The following is a 20609-nucleotide window of genomic DNA, read 5'->3' on the forward strand; positions in this document are numbered from 1 at the left end:
CTAACAATAGATTAAATGCAGTGTTAAGGCTGTCATTCTCAGCATCTGCATGGATGTTGAAATCACCCACTATAATTATTTTATCTGAACTGAGCACTAAATCAGATAAAAAGTCTGAGAAATCAGACAGAAACTCTGAGTAAGGACCAGGTGGACGATAGATAATAACAAATAAAACAGGTTTTTGATTTTCCCAATTAGGATGGACAAGACTAAGAGTCAGGCTTTCAAAGAATGAAAACTTTGTCTGGGTCTTTGATTAATTAATAAGCTGGAATTGAAGATTGCAGCTAATCCTCCTCCTCGACCTGTGCTTCGAGCATTCTGACAGTTACTGTGACTCGGGGGTGTTGATTCATTTAAACTAACATATTCATCCTGCTGTAACCAGGTTTCTGTAAGGCAGAATAAATCAATACGTTGATCAATTATTAAATCATTTACTAATAGGGACTTGGAAGAGAGAGACCTAATGTTTAACAATCCACATTTAATTGTTTTATTCTTTGGTGCAGTTGATGAAGCTGTATTATTTATTGTTTTTGAATTTTTATGCTTAAATAGTTTTTTGCTGATTTTAGCTTTGGTTTTTGGTGGTCTGGGAGCAGGCACCGACTCTATGGGGATGGGGTTTTGGGGGGATGACAGGAGGAGAGAAGCTGCAGAGAGGCGTGTAAGACTGCAACTCTGCTTCCTGGTCTCAACCCTGGGTAGTCAGTTTTTAGGAGGGTTAATAAATTTGGCCAGATTTCTAGAAATGAGAGCTGCTCCATCCAAAGTGGGATGGATGCCGTCTCTCCTAACAAGACCAGGTTTTCCCCAGAAACTTTGCCAGTTATCTATGAAGCCCACGTCGTTTTTTGGACACCACTCAGACAGCCAGCGATTCAAGGAGAACATGCGGCTAAACATGTCGCTCCTGGTCTGATTGGGGAGGGGCCCAGAGAAAACTACAGAGTCCGACATCGTTTTTGCAAAGTTACACACCGAGTCAATATTAATTTTAGTGACCTCCGATTGGCGTAACCGGGTGTCATTACTGCCGACGTGAATAACGATCTTACCAAATCTACGATTAGCCTTAGCCAGCAGTTTCAAATTTCCATGAATGTCGCCTGCTCTGGCCCCTGGAAGACATTTGACTATGGTCGCCGGTGTCTCTAGCTTCACGTTTCTCAAAACAGAGTCACCAATAACCAGAGTTTGTTCCTCGGCGGGTGTGTCGCCGAGTGGAGAAAAACGGTTAGAGACGTGAATAGGTTGGTGGTGTACCCGGGGCTTCTGCTTAGGACTACGCTTCCTCCTCACCGTCACCCAGCTGGCCTGTTTTCCCTGCTGCTCGGGATCTGCTGGGGGGGAGCTAACGGCGGCTAAGCTACCATGGTCCGCACCCGCTACAGGGGCCTGGCTAGATGTAGGAATTTCCAAGGTGCGGAGCCGAGTCTCCAGTTCAGAAAGCCTGGCCTCCAGAGCTACAAACAGACTACATTTATTACAAGTACCGTTACTGCTAAAGGAGGCCGAGGAGTAACTAAACATGTGACACCCAGAGCAGGAAAGTGCAGGAGAGACAGGAGAAGAAGCCATGCTGGTAGTGAGTCGGCTAAGGGCTAAGCTACTAGCTAAGCTAAGCTAGCGAATTTCTAAAAACAAATAAAGTGAGTAATGTGAATACAGGTGATTCAGCAAAGAGTATGCTATTTAAAGTAGGTGAAGATTACACTAAAATATGTTATCCAGATAAATCCAGTTATACAGATATAACAGCTAACAGACAGCAAAACACTGTGCTCCGAAACAGGAACAGGAAGTGATACAATACCGCAGTGAGAGCCAACACCAAGTGACCAACACCAAGGAATGCTACTACATGCTACATGAAGTGTGACCTATGGTTTGTCTGACACCCATTATCTAGTCAAAGACATCAAAACACCTAGGAGCTCAGTGTTCCAGCAAGAAGCAACAGCTATTGCAGCTAGAGGACATAAGGTCAGGCCCCATTATCTGAGATTGGGTACCAATCTCGAATGTCTTGAGGCCAAGTTGCTGCCCCAGGTGGAGGAGTTTTAAGAATTTCAGGTTCAGTATCTTGCCCAAGGATACTTTGGCATGCTGAATGGATCAGCCAGGCATTAAAGACCAACCTTCTGATTAGCTGATTGTGTTCCTGCGTCTGTTCTCCTCGATGTATCTGTCTCCCCATGTTCTTGTGTTCAGGTGTCTGAAGAAGCCTTTCGGATGAGAGGTGAAACGTCTTCAAGAAACAAAAAGAAGTCCAGTCGCCTTTTTCAAGCTCCAGAGACTACTATGACCTGGATGACTGAGAATCTACACAGACTTCAGGTGTCTATGTTTTCCCTGCCATGTCTAGTCTTCAGTGTTGTGTTTTTTCTGTTTTTGTTAATTCCTTGTCTGGTTCTTGTGTTGTAGTCTTGAGGTCTGTTTGATGTTTCCTTGTGGACTTGTTCCCCCGTGTTGTGTCTAGTCTGCGTTATGTTATGTTTGTTCACTTCCTGTTTTATTTTGACAACCCCTTGTCCCATGTTCTTTATGTTTGGTTTTGCTTCCTGTGCGTGTGCTGTCACCTGTTTTCCCCAGATGTTTCCACTTTCCTCATTATCCCTCTGTTTACATTGTCTGTGTTTTCCCTTGTTCCTTATTGTGTCCTCGTCAGTGTTGCCATCGATGTTGGCTTTCCCTGCTGTGTGCCCTTAGTATTTTAAGTTTCTTGTGAGTTTCGTGTTTTGGTGCAGCTGGCTCCCGACCAGCCTTGTATCTCCTGTGTTTACTCAAATAAAGCTGAAGCTCTAGCCTCCAAGTCCTGCATTGGGGTCCTCTCTGCCTTGCCTGGTACAGCAGTACATGACAGAATTGTCTCAGGGGCATCTCTGCACAGCCTGCACCTCGGGTCTTGCATTGTGTGGTTGATCCCCGGCCTCTATCAGTCTTGTGCTCACAGCTTGTTCCTCCTGGCTAACCAACTGGACATACTAGTGATGGACAAACAAAGGAAGAAGTCTAGTGATAGATGTTGCAAGACCAAGTGATGGCTACATCAAGAAGACAGAACATGAGAAGGTGGATAAATACCAAGGGTTCAGAGAAGAGCTAGAAAGGATGTGGAAGGTGAAGGTAACAGTGGTCCCCTTGATAATCGGAACACCTGGGGCAGTGACCCCCCAAATTGGGAGATCCAGAAGAGCACTATCCTGGGAACAACTAAGATACTGCACAGGACCCTGAAGCTCCCAGGCGGACAAAGACTGCCTGCAGGGAGAACTGTTTTTTTTTTTTTCCTTCCATGATAGCATCACACAGTTGCTATAGCTTTGTCAGCTGTTCATCCAAATTTCTCTTTCAACCACATCCCAAGGATGCACTACTGGATTGAGATCTTGTGACTGTGGAGGCCATAGGGGTAAAGCATTTTTCCAGTCTTCCATTGTTCAGCTTTGGAGAGTCTGTGATATGTAGCCTCAGCTTACTGTTCTTAGCTGAGAGGAGTGGCATCCTCTGCTGCTGTAGATTATCTGTATCAAGGTCTGATGTATTGTGCATTCAGAGATACCCATAACTTGTTTGTAACAAGCAGTATATTGTTACTGTTGCCTTTCTTTCAGTATGAAATATTCTGGCCATTCTCCTCTGACCTATGACACCAACAAGGTATGTTCACCCAGAGAACCGCCACTCACCATTTAGTGTCTAAGTCTTAAAATAGTGGTGAAAAGCTTTTTATTTTTTGGTCACAAAGTTGAAGTGATTGACTTTCTATGTTTTGACATTTGTGAAAAAGGTTTTGACTGTTTTAGTGTCTTTTGTACAGGTGAGTCTGTTTTATTGTTTAAAAAAAGACATTAACTGTTTGAACTGCACCAAACCAATCAAGAAAAACTGTAAAGTCAAGTGAGATTTGGTAAATGGACTAGTTCTTATATAGCGCTTTTCTACTCAGTATGAGCACTCAAAGCGCTTATACAACATGTTTTACATTCACCCATACACTCCCATTCATACAAGCACTTCCATGTTTACTAAGCTAAGTGCTTTTAATTGGCTAACATTCACACACATTCATACTCCGACAGGACGGTCGGAGAGCAACTTGGGGTTAAGTATCTTGCCCAAGGATACATTGGCATGTAGCCTGGAGTAGCCAGGATTCGAACCGCTGACCTTCCGATCAGTAGGTGACCTGCTCTACCTACTGAGCAACAGCCACCCATATGATTGGACAAGTGTGTCCAAACTTTTGACTGGTACTGCATATAATGCATTGTACGATGCAGAGACTGCAATCGAGTGAATAGATAGGACAGTCAAATGTTTATGCTCAAATGTTGATCAAATGCAGATGCTTACATCTGATTTTAGACTTACCAGTTGTTCACTTGAAGGATGGTGAGACCTGTGTCCTGTGCTAGCTGCTTTTTCTGTTCCTCTGACGGGTATGGGTGCTATGAGCAACAAAGAAGTGGAAGTTAGATAGATAGATAGATAGATAGATAGATAGATAGATAGATAGATAGATAGATAGATAGATAGATAGATAGATAGATAGATAGATAGATAGATAGATAGATAGATAGATAGATAGATAGATAGATAGATAGATAGATAGATAGATAGAATAGAATACAAGTACTTCAAGAAAAAACTCCTGCTCAGAGTATATGTGGAATCATATTCTGTGCTAGTTTCTCTCATTAGTCCTGGAAGCGAATTCACAAGGAATCTCTGTAAAAACACAGCCTGGTACTGGTTTGGTATCGCAAACATGTTAAACTAAAGGTTTGTGGAACTCTGTCACAGCATTGACATTATTTAATATTGCTTGACAAATGATTGTGTGGTATATAAAGAGGCACAATGGTGCCTTTTGTTTGGAGCCCAATAAGGCCAGGCCATTCCTCGGCTTCATCCTCTTGTCCTTTGGCCCCAGCCCCTTTGCAAACTCTGTATGTGCTTGAGTATGTGAGACTCTGGGAGGAGGGTGGCAGATGGCAGACAGAGGTGACCCATGTACTCAGAGAAGGGTCGTGGGCCAGTCTCCATTCTGCTGTTGTCAGGCCAGCAGCCGCCTCCTGTGGTCATCAGTGAAGGATGAGCTTCCAAGTACTTCATTTTTAAACTGCCTTTCAGGCAAAGTCAATACAAACAGCAAGAAAACAAATTCAAACACACACATGCATATATATTATTATATTAATGTATTCTGACATTCACAAATGAACCCTGATACACACACTAGCTCAAATACAGGCTTATAAATACAAATACACACATGCAAGCAAATGTACAGTATGCAGTTTTTCACCAAGGGCTCAATATGACATGGGAGACAGAGAGTATGGAAGAGAGAGAGAGCCAAAAATGAATTTCCAGTAAGAAAAGGTGCATATTCAGACACTTACAATAGAACACACAGTATATGTACTGAGTATATGTACTGAGGGTGCTTTTTTTAACCCCCCTGTAGCTCACAGCTGACAGAAGAGCAAATGGTTGCTCAAAGTGCCAAATCAAAGCTGTAAGACAGAACAACAAAGAGAAAAACACTCTCCTGTCCTCTGTGCAGTTTCTATATCAGGCATTTAAAATACTCTGAAGGAAAAATATAGTATTGATGACATTATTGCTACACTTGGTTGACACTTAATTGACTTTCACTATTTGATAACCCCAACTAAAGAAATGATTTTGCCCAGTTTTTTCAGTATAATTTGAATCAAAGATCACAAATCTTATTTACATTGTTACAAATTACTATATTTCAACACAATAAACTTCATAATTTAAATTTCATCAAAATCTGAACATTAGTCTGTGCTAATAAAATGTTTAGCAATTTGTTTAGCAATTAATATGTTTTCAGTCTTTCTGCAACTGTCCCAAGATGAACGAAACAGCACTGTGCAATATCAAGCAGGTTTTCTGGGCTGCTCGAGTCCTAACTGTGGAGGAGGGACTTTTTTCCATGAAAAGAATCCAAAAACGTCCTAAAGTTCCGGCAGTCAGAGCACAACAAAGGAACGGGCCATCTTAAAAGCATGTGCTTGCAGCAATCAGCAATTATACTATGATGAGTACAGATGTCAGAATTGTGTCTGCTAAAGATAATTTATGGGCACGTCAGAGACTTTAAGAGAGTGAGTTCAGCTGCTTCTGTAGAGGAACGCAGATCAAAACACAGGCAGGAGAATTTGTTGCCAAAACTTATGCAAGAAAATTAATGATTATTATTTTCTTAGAAATTCAGCCTAAGGTAGATGTTGTATATGTATGGGTGTTATATGGAAACAAGTGATTAAATCTCAGATGAGAGACAAATGAATTCCAGTTGATCCTTACATGACACTTAACACTGAAGCAGATTTAAAGTTTGCGCTTCAAACTCAAACTCTGACACCAGCCTTTGAACGTGGAGAGATGAAGACTTGTATGAAACCAAGCGATCCCACCAGGCTAATGAGCAGAGAATGAATAATCTAATGTATCAAAGCCTCGCACTGTTGCTTACTATATAAATCCCTTCCAAGGCAAAGTTTTAAGAGTCTTAAGAACAGATGACTAAAGCAGGAGAGTACAGCTACTGGAGGATAGAAATAGCCCCACTGCCCCCAGAGACAGCCAACCACACTGCAATGTCTGACAAAACATAATCCCACTCCTTTCACACGCTGAACAATTGATGAATGCTTGATCGCTTGGGTGTTGCAAAAGGCCTTTGAGAGGCCAAAGTCCCCTTGCACACTTTTCATAGGCACATTCTGCCACGGCAAATACTTGTGCTTAACAAATTAGGCCTGAAAGGAAATGGGAACAGAGAGGGGATAATTCAATTATCCTCTTTTTTATCGGGAAAATCTAAAGGTAGGCTTTGGAAATGAAGAGATTACTCGACATCCAGGACCTGTGTGGGCCTTTTACAAACTAAACAACGGAGGGGTTGCTGCACATCTAAGAGTGCAAGAGGTAGAAAAGGTGAGGACCATGTGACCATAGTATCTTTTGGACTTTGGATAAAAGGTGATGCTGTCCTTGTGGGACTTGCTCATCCACTCTGCTGTGCTCAGAATCAATGCTGCTCCTCCTGAATGAAACGCTTCTGATGTTGATTTCTGAAGAAAGTGCCTGGACGGGTGTTTCACAAAGGTCCATTCCTCACTAGTTCCTCTTTGCTTTATTCTCTTGCAATGGAACAAAGATGAACATAGTTTCAAGACCTTTCTGGAAAATGCAGGCCAGGCTTATTTTGGGATGGAGAGGCATCATTTCAAACAACTGTTGCCTGATGAAGGGGCCTGAGTTAGACAACATTCATTTCTAGCATTATGTACATTGTAGAGGTGCTATTGCAGAGAAGCAGACATGTAAAAAGCCACAGCTGGATGTGGCTTGTCTGAATGAGGGTCTTTTCCCTTACCGTAAGGTGCTGGAATAGCCAAGCTCTCATTATATTTGTGGCCACTTTGGGGAAGATGCCTCGTTTCTTCTGTCTCTTCTTGTCTTGGTCATCCTCATCTCCTGTGCCGGGTGATGCCAGGCTGTTGTCAAGGCCATCACCTGCAATTACAGAGAAAAGAAGTCATTATAAGGAAGCTTTAATGTGGCGCTATCTCTCGATAAAGCCGCATTCGCCTTTATGGCATGGCAGCACAAGTTTATTTGTCTCACCTCTCTTTGACTCCCCGGCCACTGGATAATGAAGAGGAGTTTGCAGCGTAGGAGCTCAGTAAAACCAAGAGTTATTAATTCAATGTGAGCCACGCGTTTGACATGAGGTAATGACTGTGGGAGCTGTGCGCCTGACATGAAATAATGAATGTTCAAAATGTAGTCAGACTAAGTTCTATGTTCGCTCATTTATATGTGACCCCTGTTTGAAATAAGACTCAAGCAAACGCAGGGAAAAACAAAAACAAGAAGTCTGGCTTGTAAATGAAGTATGAACCCAATGCCATCAAACTGTGTTTCAACTCACAAGCAATGTGGGCTATGAAGGCAGAGTGAGGGGGCGTGGGTGGATGGGTTGTTAGAGTGTGAATCCATCACCTTGCATTTTAGTGTGTTCATGTGTTCACTGACCAACCCCCGACCTCCACCCCCACCTCAACAGTATCAATGTCAGCCTGTCTGCATCACAGCATCGTGCCTGGCTCTGGATCCTGCGATTAGAAGCATCTCTGTTTGATTTCAGCAGGAAACTGGCATGGGCCAAAGCAGGAGGCTTCCTTTAAGCTGAGATTTCCGCTCCCACTAGCTAACTCACTCCAGCTCGCACTCCGGTCTCTCTCCTTCTCTGCCATTAATTGTGCATCAGCCGAGATGATTTACTTTTAACAGTGGTGGTTATTTTTCTTGCCCTCGGGGCAGAGAAGCCTTGAAAGCCTGCCTGGAGGGTATGTGAATAATGCATCTGAGAGACTCCTCCCCTGAGGCGAGACAGGAACCCTACTTTTCTTAAGATTTGCCCTAGTATGTCTTTTTGTTTTTAGAGATGCATCAATCAACTGTGCCTATATGAGCCATATTCATGCATAAATATTTCAGCTAATGAATATTGACATTAAAAAGGCTGTGTTCCAGGGTCAGGCTCTAGGGGCTGTGGGAGTTTTTACGGATGGTGTCTACCAGCTGTAACTCACAGACAGGACCTATATTCACACTGCCTCTGTCCCCTACTCCTATATTCTTATTTGTTTCTCCATCTGCAGTCTCTGGTAACTTCAACATGACAATAAGTAACCAGCATGAAGTTTCATTCTCATTTCAACTTCTGAAGACAGTTTTCATTACCTGAATATGAGACCAACAGTTTCAAATAACTAGTAAGATTCAGATGAGATGATAGACGGTGATATGATCTTTCTAACAAACTAAATACAGCTTCACTGGCCACTGCCCAAATATGGTGAATAATAAAATATCCACTGAATAACAGCTAAAGAAAGAAAGAAAGAAAGAAAGAAAGAAAGAAAGAAAGAAAGAAAGAAAGAAAGAAAGAAAGAAAGAAAGAAAGAAAGAAAGAAAGAAAGAAAGAAAGAAAGAAAGAAAGAAAAGGACTTGCTCAGCTTAATCATATCAAAGGGAAGCGCATGTTTCCCCCACCCCTCATCCTCACCACTCTACCACTGGTCCACCTCCTCTCCTCTCCTCTCCTCTCCTCTTCTCTCCTCTCCTCTCCTCTGCTCTCCTCTCCTCTCCTCTCCTCTCCTCTCCTCTCCTCGTCTTTCTTTCTTCTGCTCCAGAGAGGGAAAAGCCGCAGGGCAGATCCTCTGCTACACTAATCGCTTCTGACTGTTCTCCGGCAACTCGGCCAATCTAACCAGTGTGTGACGGTGCAGTCATATGCCAGTGCAAGTCTCCCATGCCCCTGTGCCCCCCACCCTGTTTTTTCTCTGCTCCCCCTCCATAGTTATCCCTGCCTCCCAGTGTCTGCACACGTGACACAAGAGGGGGTAGGTGGAGTGGGGAGGATGGTGGGGTGGGCATTACCGCAGGGATGACTGGAGTATTGCCCCAGGGCGAAGAAAAACACACACAAAAAAACAGCACCCTAAAAAATCAAAAGAAGTCTTCCTATCCTTTCTACCCCCTCTTACCACAGCTTACTCTTATACTGCATCACCAGTCTATATATATATATATATATATATATATATATATATATATATATATATATATATATATATATATATATATATATATATATATATATATATATATACACACAAACACACAGACACACACACATATATATATGTGTGTGTGTATATGTGTGTACTTGAAGGCATCGTGCCTCCCCAGTAGCAAAGTGTTTAGGACACAAATAAAATATCAAACAGTAAGTTAATGTTTGATTGACTGTGTGTCACTGTTTTATTCTCTCCCAGATTTATCTTCACTGTTGCTACAGTATGTAATATGTAATAATGTGTAATAAAGAAAACATCTAAAAAAATCTTGATCCTACTTTGGTACTTTTTCTGTCCCCAGTAAATTTTCTATCAATATCTATATCTATGGACATGTGGATATTACTGTGTTTATTATTATGACTATTATTTTTCTAGTCTTAACTGGAAGTGCTGGCTACACTTAAGGCTAAAGTATGCCTCGAATTATGGGAATTAAGCTTTTGCACGTGAATGTGTGTAAATGATGTGTATAAATAAAAAAAACAATTATAATAAAAAAGGAATGAAGAAATGTTTTATCTTTTTATTGGATGCAGGCTTTGTGTTGTGGTTTTTCAATTTTTGCAAAGAAAGAAAGAAAAATCATAAGTTGATTTTTCAATGGTTTTGTATTCTTTCCCTGCATATGTCTGTAAGTGTGAAACAGCTAGCAGAACTGATTGTCACACCCCTTGCAGCATCACTGATGCAAAGCCAGCATGGCCTGTCTAATGAGCTCAGCAGGCCCTGATCCATCATCACTGACACCTTAAGACTCCTCCCATTATTACACATGATGCACAGCTTGCAGTGGAGGAGTCTGGAAGCTTTCCAGCACAGAAAGCTGAGGAATCCTCTCTGTGAGCACGATGATTAGAAACTCTCGGGGGGAGGTGAATCTGTTCAAAGTGGTTTAAAGGCAGGAAGGTTTTGTGCTCACAGCACCACCTGGCAGTGAGAGCTATTTAAGAAATTGAAACTTCAGAGGTCAGAAACACACATTTGCTGCACATACAAGGATATGTATGTGGGAATGCTGAATTGCTTTCTGAATCCACTTTTAGGGATTCATGACATCATATGTGAAAGTGTCAGATTGTTAATTTAACAAAGGTGCACAAATAATTTAAGATAAGAATTTACAGAGGATGAGTCTGCCTTATGGGATGCATCCTTTCATCCTTTAGTTGTTTTAGAAGATTGACATATAAAAATGGCTCTTTTGCTTGTGGTCTTCACAGCATTGCAAATGTCTTCAAAATTAAATGGTAGGCATAATTTCCTTTCCTAAGTGTCCTTTATAAGCTCAGAATGCTCTTTGTGTTCACACCGTTTGTGTCTGTGTGTGTGGTTTCTGGCCAATCAGAGGATGCCTCCACTCTGTGACCACAAACAGATTACAACAGTTTTGTTGTAATCTGTTTGAAATCAAACTTGAGTTAAACATGCACAATCACTGGCACATAATACACAAATCTGCTCATCCTGTTGAAATAACTTCTAGGATCCAGAAAGATGGCAGCAGCCCACAGTCTCACTGAAACTGTGATGTCACTGGCATGCCAGCACCTCCACTGTACTCGAGTCTCTCCTCCAGACTCCAGGCTCTGCATGTGACAAAAAAGACACAACACATCCTGTTCCTTACATTCCAGTTCTCAGCAGGAGTGTCCAGGATATTTTTGAGCCCCTCCCATTGCCTTTTGTTTTATTTGAGCCTTTGTGATGGACACTTCCTCCCCCTCAGCATCTCCAGACTCCAAACACTCCTGGGAGAGCACAACCCCATTAGCTGCGGTCAACCCGAGGGGTTGAGCTATCAAATACAGCATTCTCTGCAAGACCAAAAACTGGGAGGTTACAGCGGAGCAGGCAGCCATGTGCCAAACCGCCAGCCAGATACAGAATGGATCATCTACCAGCGGTCAGCAGGGACTGGCAGCTACATCACCAGCACTTCAGTGTTCCCAAATCACTGTGGATTTTAAAAGGTTAATGAGACCCTGGAAGCTTGGCTAATGATATCCCACTACAGTGATGATACCACAAACACCACAATATACATGGAGATCCACACCATCCTTTTCACCCCATGTGGTTAAGAGTTTTATTGGAGCGATGTTTGATTCCTCCTGTCGCCCAACCATGGCTCATTTCAAATGGAAGCAGTTTATTGATATAAAAAAAAATTGTCTGTTTATAGATATATATTAGGGCTGGGACTTTGACGCGTTAATTTCGATTAATTAATTACGGGGAAAATAACGAATTAAAAATTTTAATGCATTTTAAACGCACTTTGCACCGTGGAACGTTTCTCAGTGCACGAGTTCCCGGCATACAGATTATATCGACGCACACTGTCCAAATTCAGGGGCCGCATCCTTCGAAGGACCCGGCGCACGTCCTTCGCAGCCCACAAGACCACAAAGGCCGGAAGTGAGCGGCTGTGAGCGTCTAGCCTTCATATCAGCATCACCTGCCCTCACCATGTCGCCTAGCAACCGTGAGTGTGAAGCACAGCTGTGTAAAAACAGCTGTTAAACGGAGAACGAACTTTTTCTCCTTTTTGTGGTTTAATTTTAAGTCTTTCATTCAAAATAAGCTGTTAAAACAAGCATAACACGTTTCAACATCAAGGAATACAGCTGATGATTAATTTCAACTATAACAAGTGAGACATTAATGTTGAATAAAACTATCCAGTTATGATGCTTAACTTTAATTTCAGGAGTTTGCTCATCACAGGAGCACTTCCACCCTTCGTTGGTCTGTGTAGCAGACTGGTGGGAAAATAAACAACATTTTGAAGTTTAAGCTTATGTATATTGATTCATTCATCAACTAAACTTTAATTAATATTTATCATGTTAAATATTGAAATGTGATTAAAATGCGATTAATTTCGATTAATTAATTACAAAGCTTGTAATTAATTAGATACATTTTTTTAATCGAGACCCACCCCTAATATATATATATATGAGATTATTTTCCCATATATATATTTCCAAATATGTTCTTCCTAACAACATTAAGGAACTGTTAGTGAAAATCACACATAAACATTACACTGAGTTATTTGTAAATACATCCCTGATATAAAAGACAAATGCACTTTTGTAAACACAAACAGGAATCTTTAGAATATTTGTTCTGCACATTATTTTGGAGTGATTTATAATTAGACCTAAAGACATATTTGGGTAAAGAAATTGTACTTTTTTCTCGACTATTTTTCTCCAGTCCAGATTGTTCAAATAATGATGAATATGTCACTAATTTTCTCATTATTTTAGCCAGATTTTACACATAAAATTAAAGGATTACGCTCATATTCAGCATTTAAACAAATACATTTCATTTTATATTTTAAAACCCTTTTATAAAAGTCTTCTCTTTCCTCTCTGCTACACGGCAGCACTGACACTGAGCGCTAGCTCTGATTTAAAGCGTGCGTTCCATTTTGGTGCACTTTGAAACTTCCTGACAAAGAAGACGGGAGAAAAGAAACGGGAACAACTCCTAACACTGTGTATGATGAGAGCACACCTGTCTGCTAAAAGTTTCATTTCAAAGCTTTAACTGAGGCAAAGAAAATGTTATGAATGAACAGCAGGAACTTGTTCTTGGATTTGGAGGTGACCTGGACAAACAGGGTTCTGCAGTAAGAAGAGAGAAGTCGCCACGAGGTTTGTGTTGCTTTGCTTTATAACCTCAGGGGCACAATGAGCAAAATGTGAAGACTTATGCTCATTGTGCACCTGACTTGTATTAATTGCATTTAAATTCCATGCAAGCTTAAACATGCCCTGATGTCTGTATAGCTCCAATATTATAACTAAATGAAGGCCGTCCACCTACTCCTAGTATGTTTTTTCCATCCTTTGGAGCAGCAGGTAGCATGCAGCAGATCCTACAGCAGCCAATATTCTAATGATTGTGTCCTTACATCTCTATGGGGGGCATTCTGCACCCCCATCCACTATGCATTCTCTCCCAGGTCAAAAGGTCGTGGACCCCCCCCCCCACTGTTGTTTTTAAAAAAGCCAAAAGGAAAGAAAGCATTCATACTGTGGCTTTCCTCAGCTCACCTCTGCACACAACTTCTGGATCATGAAAGTGTGAATTAAGATTAACCACAGCATGCATGCCAGCATCTTGGTTGAAATTTAGAGATGAAAATGATAAAGTATGTCTGTATAATCAAAGCGAGAGGCCTATTCACTTTCTGATGTTCTCAGAATCTTCGGAGTTTCTCTTGTATTGCAGAGCATCGTCCCATTGTTCTCTTTAATGCTCGCTCACTACTACCTGATGAGCAGAGGGTGGAAAGTTGCTTTAAAGTCCATTCTATTTTTACTGCAGCCAAAGGTGCAAAAACAATAACAAGCCATAAAACCCTTAAAGCCTCCAAAGAGAAATCACATTAAGGGCAGGAACACCAGGGTGACACAAGACAAAGCAAGGCTGGACGGCATCAGAGGGAGGCAGAAACAGTAACTGCACACAGCTCGAGTAAACTCAGAAGATCTCTTTATCACTCACAACTGATTCATAACTGACAACCAACATATGTACCCACCAGAGCAAATCATAATTAACTAAACATAAAGTTTAATACCATCACTCAAAAATAAAGAGCCATCAATGTGCAAACAAGCAACACTATTTCTTGAAAAGTGTGAAGATACATAAAGTACATTCTATAATCTTTTTACTGTCACCAAAAATCCAGACCAAGTAGACCCAAACCAGCAATGCCAGTCACTTTCTCCCAAATCCGTAATAATCATAATCTCTGAAGAAACCATTCACAGCAGCAAACGTTTGAATGCTGCTTGAAAAACTACTGGCAGAAATTAATTCTGGAGGAAATCAACTCATTTATTTTGCTGGTGTAAAAAGGAGCCAGAATTCTTGGTGGAACTGGACCCACACTCTGCTGCAGCGGGCCAACAATTATTGGATACCCCGATGATTTTGTAAGTTTGCTCACTTTAATCAAAAATCCAGAAAAACACATTACATAAAAGTTATACACTGAACTGCACACACAGTGAAATAAGTGAAATACAACCCAGCAGGCTGGCTGTGTGTCCATGAAGCACAACAATCGAGCTTGTTGTGGGGGATCAAATACTTAGTTCACTCAGTGATGTGCAGTTCAGTGTGTAGTTTTTATCTAATGTGTGTTTTTCTGGATATTTGGTTGATATTCTGTCTCTCTCCATTAAAATTAAACTACATAAAAAATTAGAGGCTGTTCATTTTTTTCTGTGAGCAAACTTACTAAATCAGCAGGGGATCAAATAATTATTTCCCTTACTGTATATGCCCTCATACCTAAATATAAGTATAGGCTGACTCTTCCAGAGCACGTGAGGATGCTGGTGGCCATGTTGCTTTTTTCAAATCCGTAACAATTATATTGCCTAAGAAAGAGGTCACAGCACAGTCGAGCCTTTGATATGGAGGCCTGTGGGCCCTCTTACCGAGTTCACTGGTGTTGTCTCCACTCTGGGAAACGTGTCCCCCGCTGGATGGTCCTGGAGTGCCTACAGAGGGTGTGGAATGGGAATCATCCATGTCTCTCCAGGATGCTGGGTTCTGAGAGGTCAGAGAGAGGAGGGGCAAACAGATGAGAAACGTCCAGTAAGGTCCAGTATGAGTTCCAGTTTAACAAAGACACAAAGACAGATGTGTGGCAATCAATTTGTCAGTAATATGACATTACCAATTTGTCCATAAGGGAGGTGTGAATATAACAGCAGAGAGTTTAGCAGCTCTGCAGCATGTGGACTCTCCTGTGTCCCAGCTGTTTCTGTGACCACAGACTGGGTGAAACCTGTATTTATTGGGCTCACTGGCTGCCACTCACACTTTATCTTAAACCCTCTTCAGTCTCTTTGCGTCAGCTGTTTGGCAAATGGTGATCGGATGAAGAGCTCGACAGATGACAAGAAGAAGCACTGGGACAATGGCGCAGTGTGAACAACGCTCTCAGTGCCGGACCCTCTTTTCATACCCGGCCGCACAATAATTACAGCTCATCGGTACACACGGCTACTCAAAGAGGCGCCGAGTGTTTTCCTGTTTATCAAGCTAATGAAGACCATCTGTTAACAGGAACAGAGCCTAGGATATAATATTCTTTATTCACCGAGGGGAAACGCTGGGTCTTGTACAGTAACTCTGTCTCACACTGCCCCTGTTACAGTTAGCATGACCAGCTGCAGCACACATGAGGTAAACATGCTTATGAACATGCATACAGGCTTAATGTCTTCCCTAACCTAGCATGTACTGTGAATATGTAATTGACTATAATAACACCAATGTTCACTTGTCAGTTGCGCAATTGTAACAAATAAGCAAATTTCCCTCAGAGTCTTGGAATGTGATGCTGAGTTAAGGTTAACACACCTATGGGAAGGCTCAGGTGAAGGCAGAGTTACACTTATAGGACGTACTCACTGAGAAACCCAACCTAAAGACAGTGCATTTTAGAGAGGTCATCATTTACTGAACATCACATCATCATGAATAAATACGCAGCATGAAATATGTACTTTACAGACTGCAGGCAAATGAAAAGAAAACCCAGCATTCAGTGTTGGACATCCAGCTGCTGCAACAACAGCTTCAGAGCTCCGTGTTATTAACGACACTCTTCACAAAGATGTTCACAAAGATGATCACAGCACTGTTTAACACATTTCTCCAAAATCTTAGACATTTGAAAAAAAATTGTCCTTTTCAGTAAAGTTTGTGAGAAGACTTAATTAAATTACAGTGTGATAATGCAAATTTTTAAAGGCAAAATTTCACTTTAAAAACTTAGTTAAAATTAGTTAAAATGTTTCCTGGGCACAAAAAGTAATAAATAAATGGAATTAGTCCAAACGAGCCTTTAAAGCCTGGGAGGAGGAGCAGGAATATTACTGCAGTTCAACACACACACACACACACACACACACACACACACACACACACACACACACACACACACACACACACACACACACACACACACACAGCCAGTGTATGTTTGAGTTAGCAGTTCTGACTTTCACTAAAGCTGAAGCTGATGTAGCACAATTTGACTGTATGACAGATAAAAATATTCTCTCCCTTGATTCTATATTTTGGAGAGATTCTGTATATTTATTGAAATCATTCATTTGAAACATTTATAATTCATATGTAAAATCTATTTAAACAAATATTCATCCATTTCAGTTTTTTTTTTACTTGATCTGCAGCAACCATGAACTCAGAGCTCCACAGTGGAACACAGGAAATAATTACAGCCTGTAACACTGTAACTGTCTGTGTCAAAATGCCCATCATTCATTCATTTCTAAGAAGAAAAATACTAATCAGCTGATATCTGTCATAAAAAAAATCAGTGAAGTGGGGAGTCAACCTGTTTTAGCAATTTGTCAATGAAGCCTTATGACAACTGGTGCTGCTACAATATAACTAATAAAACAATATAACTAATAAGCATTAGTTCACAAACAGAATGTCTTAGCAAATGAACAGAGGTACCAAAAATAGGAAGTGCTATGTAATGCACACAACAGGGCTGCAGCCTCAGAAAGGCCTCCCGTGCTCAAGCTAAAATAATTCTGTTGTCTCTGCGAAGGTCGCACCGCAGCCGCTGCGCTTTTCTTTCGGCATTTACAGAGAAATGCAAACCGAGAAATGAAACAAATAAAAACTATTTGTACTGTTCTGTGTTCCCAAATAAGAGCAGCTCAAGGCTTCATTAATGCTGCCAAAACACCACCAAATCTTTTCTGTCGAGACATATTTTTAAATGCCAAAGGATTTCGGCTGACATGCAGACTCAATTTTTTATTCCTTGCGGCCTTTTGCTATATATATATATATATATATATATATATATATATATATATATATATATATATATATATATATATATATATATATATATATATATATATATATATATATACAGTTTGATGGACCCAAAACATTACAATTTACATATTACAAAGGCAGAATCTCAACTAATTTCACCCTTAAATAATAAAAAAATAAGGCTGACTCACATGATCTGCAAGGTTAGTGGAGGATCCTGACAGGTCGTCAAAGTCCGACTTGCAGACGTCTCTCTCCTCTATGACCAGGTCGATGGGCATTTTTCCTTTCAGGCAGCTGATGTACCGGTGGCAGAAGTTATCACAGAGCTCATGAACCTGCCAATGCCAGTCTTTCATTTAGATTCTTCCGGTTCTGACGAGACTGAAATGCTTAATTAAAAACAATTATCACTTTGCCACGTCACAGAAAAAAATTTACCTTTTCTAATTCCAGGAGATGGAACCGCAGGACTTGAATCGCTTGAATCATCTAAAAAATAGAAAGTCGTCAAATCATTAGACGATTACAGAATAATAATAATAATAATAATAATAATAATAATAATAATAATAATGTAATTAACTTTGTTGATTAATAACGTAAGAGGGTTTTAGTGAGTGCGCAAGGTACGGTACGGGGCTGCCTGGGCACGTCTGCAGCGTCCCGCTGTGCGGGCAGAAAACAGCGGAGAATCAAAGAAAGAGAGCGGAGCACTCACCAGGTTATCCAGCTCCGGGTTGGACGAGAATAAAGGTTTCTCTGCGCGGATCTGGAGAGGACAGGGAAATGAAAGGCGTCAGGAAATGTTATTAACCTTATTATAATTTTTTCACTTTCAGAAGACTGAAGAGAGACGGGGTTTGATATTCATCCTCCACATTAAACTGCAGTCCAGCTGTCTGACCACATTTGCTGAGTGCAGTGCTGATGCTGTCCTTATTTCAGATTTAAATCGGCTCTCCTTTTCTCAGCGCGCCTGTGGGTTCGTACCTGTTTGGCAAACACGGCGATGTCTTCGTTGAAGGAATCGGAGGAGCAGACGTCTCCTCCCGCTACTCCGGGCTCTCGGGGCGTGCAGGTCGCCAGCTCGCACTTCTCGAACACCAGAGCCAGCAGAGGGAATAAAGGGTGGCTACAAAACAGGTGACAACAGGCCCGTTGGAAGCCACTGTAAGGCCTAGATATGAACCATCAAAGAACCAGCAAATATTGTTTCTGTAGGTTCGCTGGTGATAGTAAACTGTCTAGAATGTGAGTGTGAATATCTGTCTGTCTTTCTGTGTTAGCCCTGCAACCTGTCCAGGTGTATCCCACCTATCGCCCTATGGGAACTGAGATAGGCTCCAGCAGCCCCGCAACCCTGAACTGGATACACGGAAGAAAATGGGTGGATGGATGGATGGAGCTCTGAACCCTGCAAGAAATCTTTATTTCTCCCTCCACAGAAATGTATCAATATAACGAGATGTGTTCCGTGCCAACAACCTGTTAACTGAGTCCTTTCTCGAAGCTACCGAGAAACGAGCTGAGCATCAGTTGCAAGGCAAAAAATTATTTCATACATTTTATGTATGAAGCTTGGATCAAATGTTAATCTGGCTTTCTGCTGAAAGGCCAAAAAAAAAGGTTTTGTTTTGTTGTTTTGCTTAAATGACCCCAAACACGTCAAATTTACAGTTATTTCCATGGCCTTATAACATCAATCTGCACTCAACAGCAGCAACAACAACAATAATAATAATAATAATAATAATAATAATAATAATAATAATAATAATAATAATAATAATAATCGTTCTGTCCGCACCCGTAGATTTGGTCCTTGTCTCTCTTCAGTGCGTCGCTGACGGAGCTGCCCATGCTGCCGGGCATGATGTTGTGCGGAGCGTGGGCTCCATAGTGCTGCGTCGGGTGTGGGGAAGCTCCGTGATTGAGGTGGTGGACCTGGGGCAGAGGCCGGGGCGCGTGCGGGTCTCCGTACATGGAGGTGGGAACTCCGACTCCGTCCATCGCGCCCCCGTAATGAGTCAGCTCATCATACTGAAGTGAAAATGAAGTTTGCATTAATGCATGAACGTGTGATCAACATTTCCCTGTACGTTCAAAAATAGAATCAGCACAGTGATTATTTTAATAAAGAAAAAAAGTATATTTGAACGAAGTTGTTCTTATATCCATTTCAAAGTGTTAGACTTCAGAGTTAAGGCTGTCTATGGTCTAAAAATCTCCTCCTGAATTAGCCACATGCGTCACGCTTGGGATAATCGCAGTTACTGAAATATGATTTGTGATTAACTGGATTTCCATTGTGCAAACAATTTAAATCAGAATAAACGTACCCGTTGCGCCATGTCCGTGCGCAGTTTCCGCGTGTACAGAGGAGTTTGGAGCGGATACGCAGTTAAATTGTAATTTTTTAAATCCAAGAGGGAGTTATAATCTTGTCCTGTTCTGTGGCATGGAGGTAATGATCAAGATCAGCGCAATGAGAGCAAAACAGCAGACGTCCTCAAGTTACCAAAAAGAAAGGCGCGCTGACACCTGGCAAACAGGTTCCTGTGAGTGTTCAGAGTGGGGAGGCGATAATCTGTCAGATCTGCGAGTTTGATGTAGTTCCCAGCATCGCTGTGCCTGTCTCAGGAATACACGGTCAGCGGGTCAGTTCTGCACTCCGCGTCCTCGCGTCCATGTCTCTGCGCGCCGACACGCTCACTGTCCGCAGGTCGGTTGCGGCCGCTTAAAGAAGGCGCTGATGACGGAGCGCAGGGGAGAAGGCTGGGTGCAACCAGCCCCCAGCCCCCAGCCCCCCGTCAAGTCTGCGTGTTTTTAAACATTTTTATCCGGTCATTGGTTTCGAAATAAAACTACACGAGACGTTCATTCATCGCTTTATCGCCAGGAGAAAGGACAGTGAACAAAAGACCATCTGCTACAATTAACGCTTGAATTTGGACAAGACTTGAAAATCATATTACTTGCTGGCATTTTTTGCTTTTTCATGTCAGGATGTTGTTCTCAGAGAGAAGCCACGAA

At 41.5% G+C, this 20609-nt stretch overlaps 1 protein-coding gene across 1 annotated transcript in view; it reads right to left on the reverse strand.

Annotated features, from left to right (window-relative positions):
• The window catches only part of meis2b (Meis homeobox 2b), a 32259-nt gene extending 11925 nt beyond the window's left edge, over positions 1–20334 (reverse strand). Inside the window, exons 1-9 of the mRNA XM_030722334.1 lie at positions 19916–20334; positions 19384–19616; positions 18567–18708; positions 18295–18345; positions 18015–18065; positions 17765–17911; positions 15179–15293; positions 7430–7569; positions 4384–4460 (exon numbers count right to left, since the gene is read on the reverse strand). Of these exons, the coding sequence (XP_030578194.1) occupies positions 4384–4460; positions 7430–7569; positions 15179–15293; positions 17765–17911; positions 18015–18065; positions 18295–18345; positions 18567–18708; positions 19384–19616; positions 19916–19927 (968 nt within the window). The 5' untranslated portion in view covers positions 19928–20334. The remainder of the gene's footprint in view (positions 1–4383; positions 4461–7429; positions 7570–15178; positions 15294–17764; positions 17912–18014; positions 18066–18294; positions 18346–18566; positions 18709–19383; positions 19617–19915) is intronic.
• Between the last annotated feature and the right edge of the window lie 275 nt (positions 20335–20609).

Source organism: Archocentrus centrarchus, chromosome 24 (genome assembly GCF_007364275.1).
Source record: "Archocentrus centrarchus isolate MPI-CPG fArcCen1 chromosome 24, fArcCen1, whole genome shotgun sequence".
NCBI lineage: Eukaryota > Metazoa > Chordata > Actinopteri > Cichliformes > Cichlidae > Archocentrus > Archocentrus centrarchus.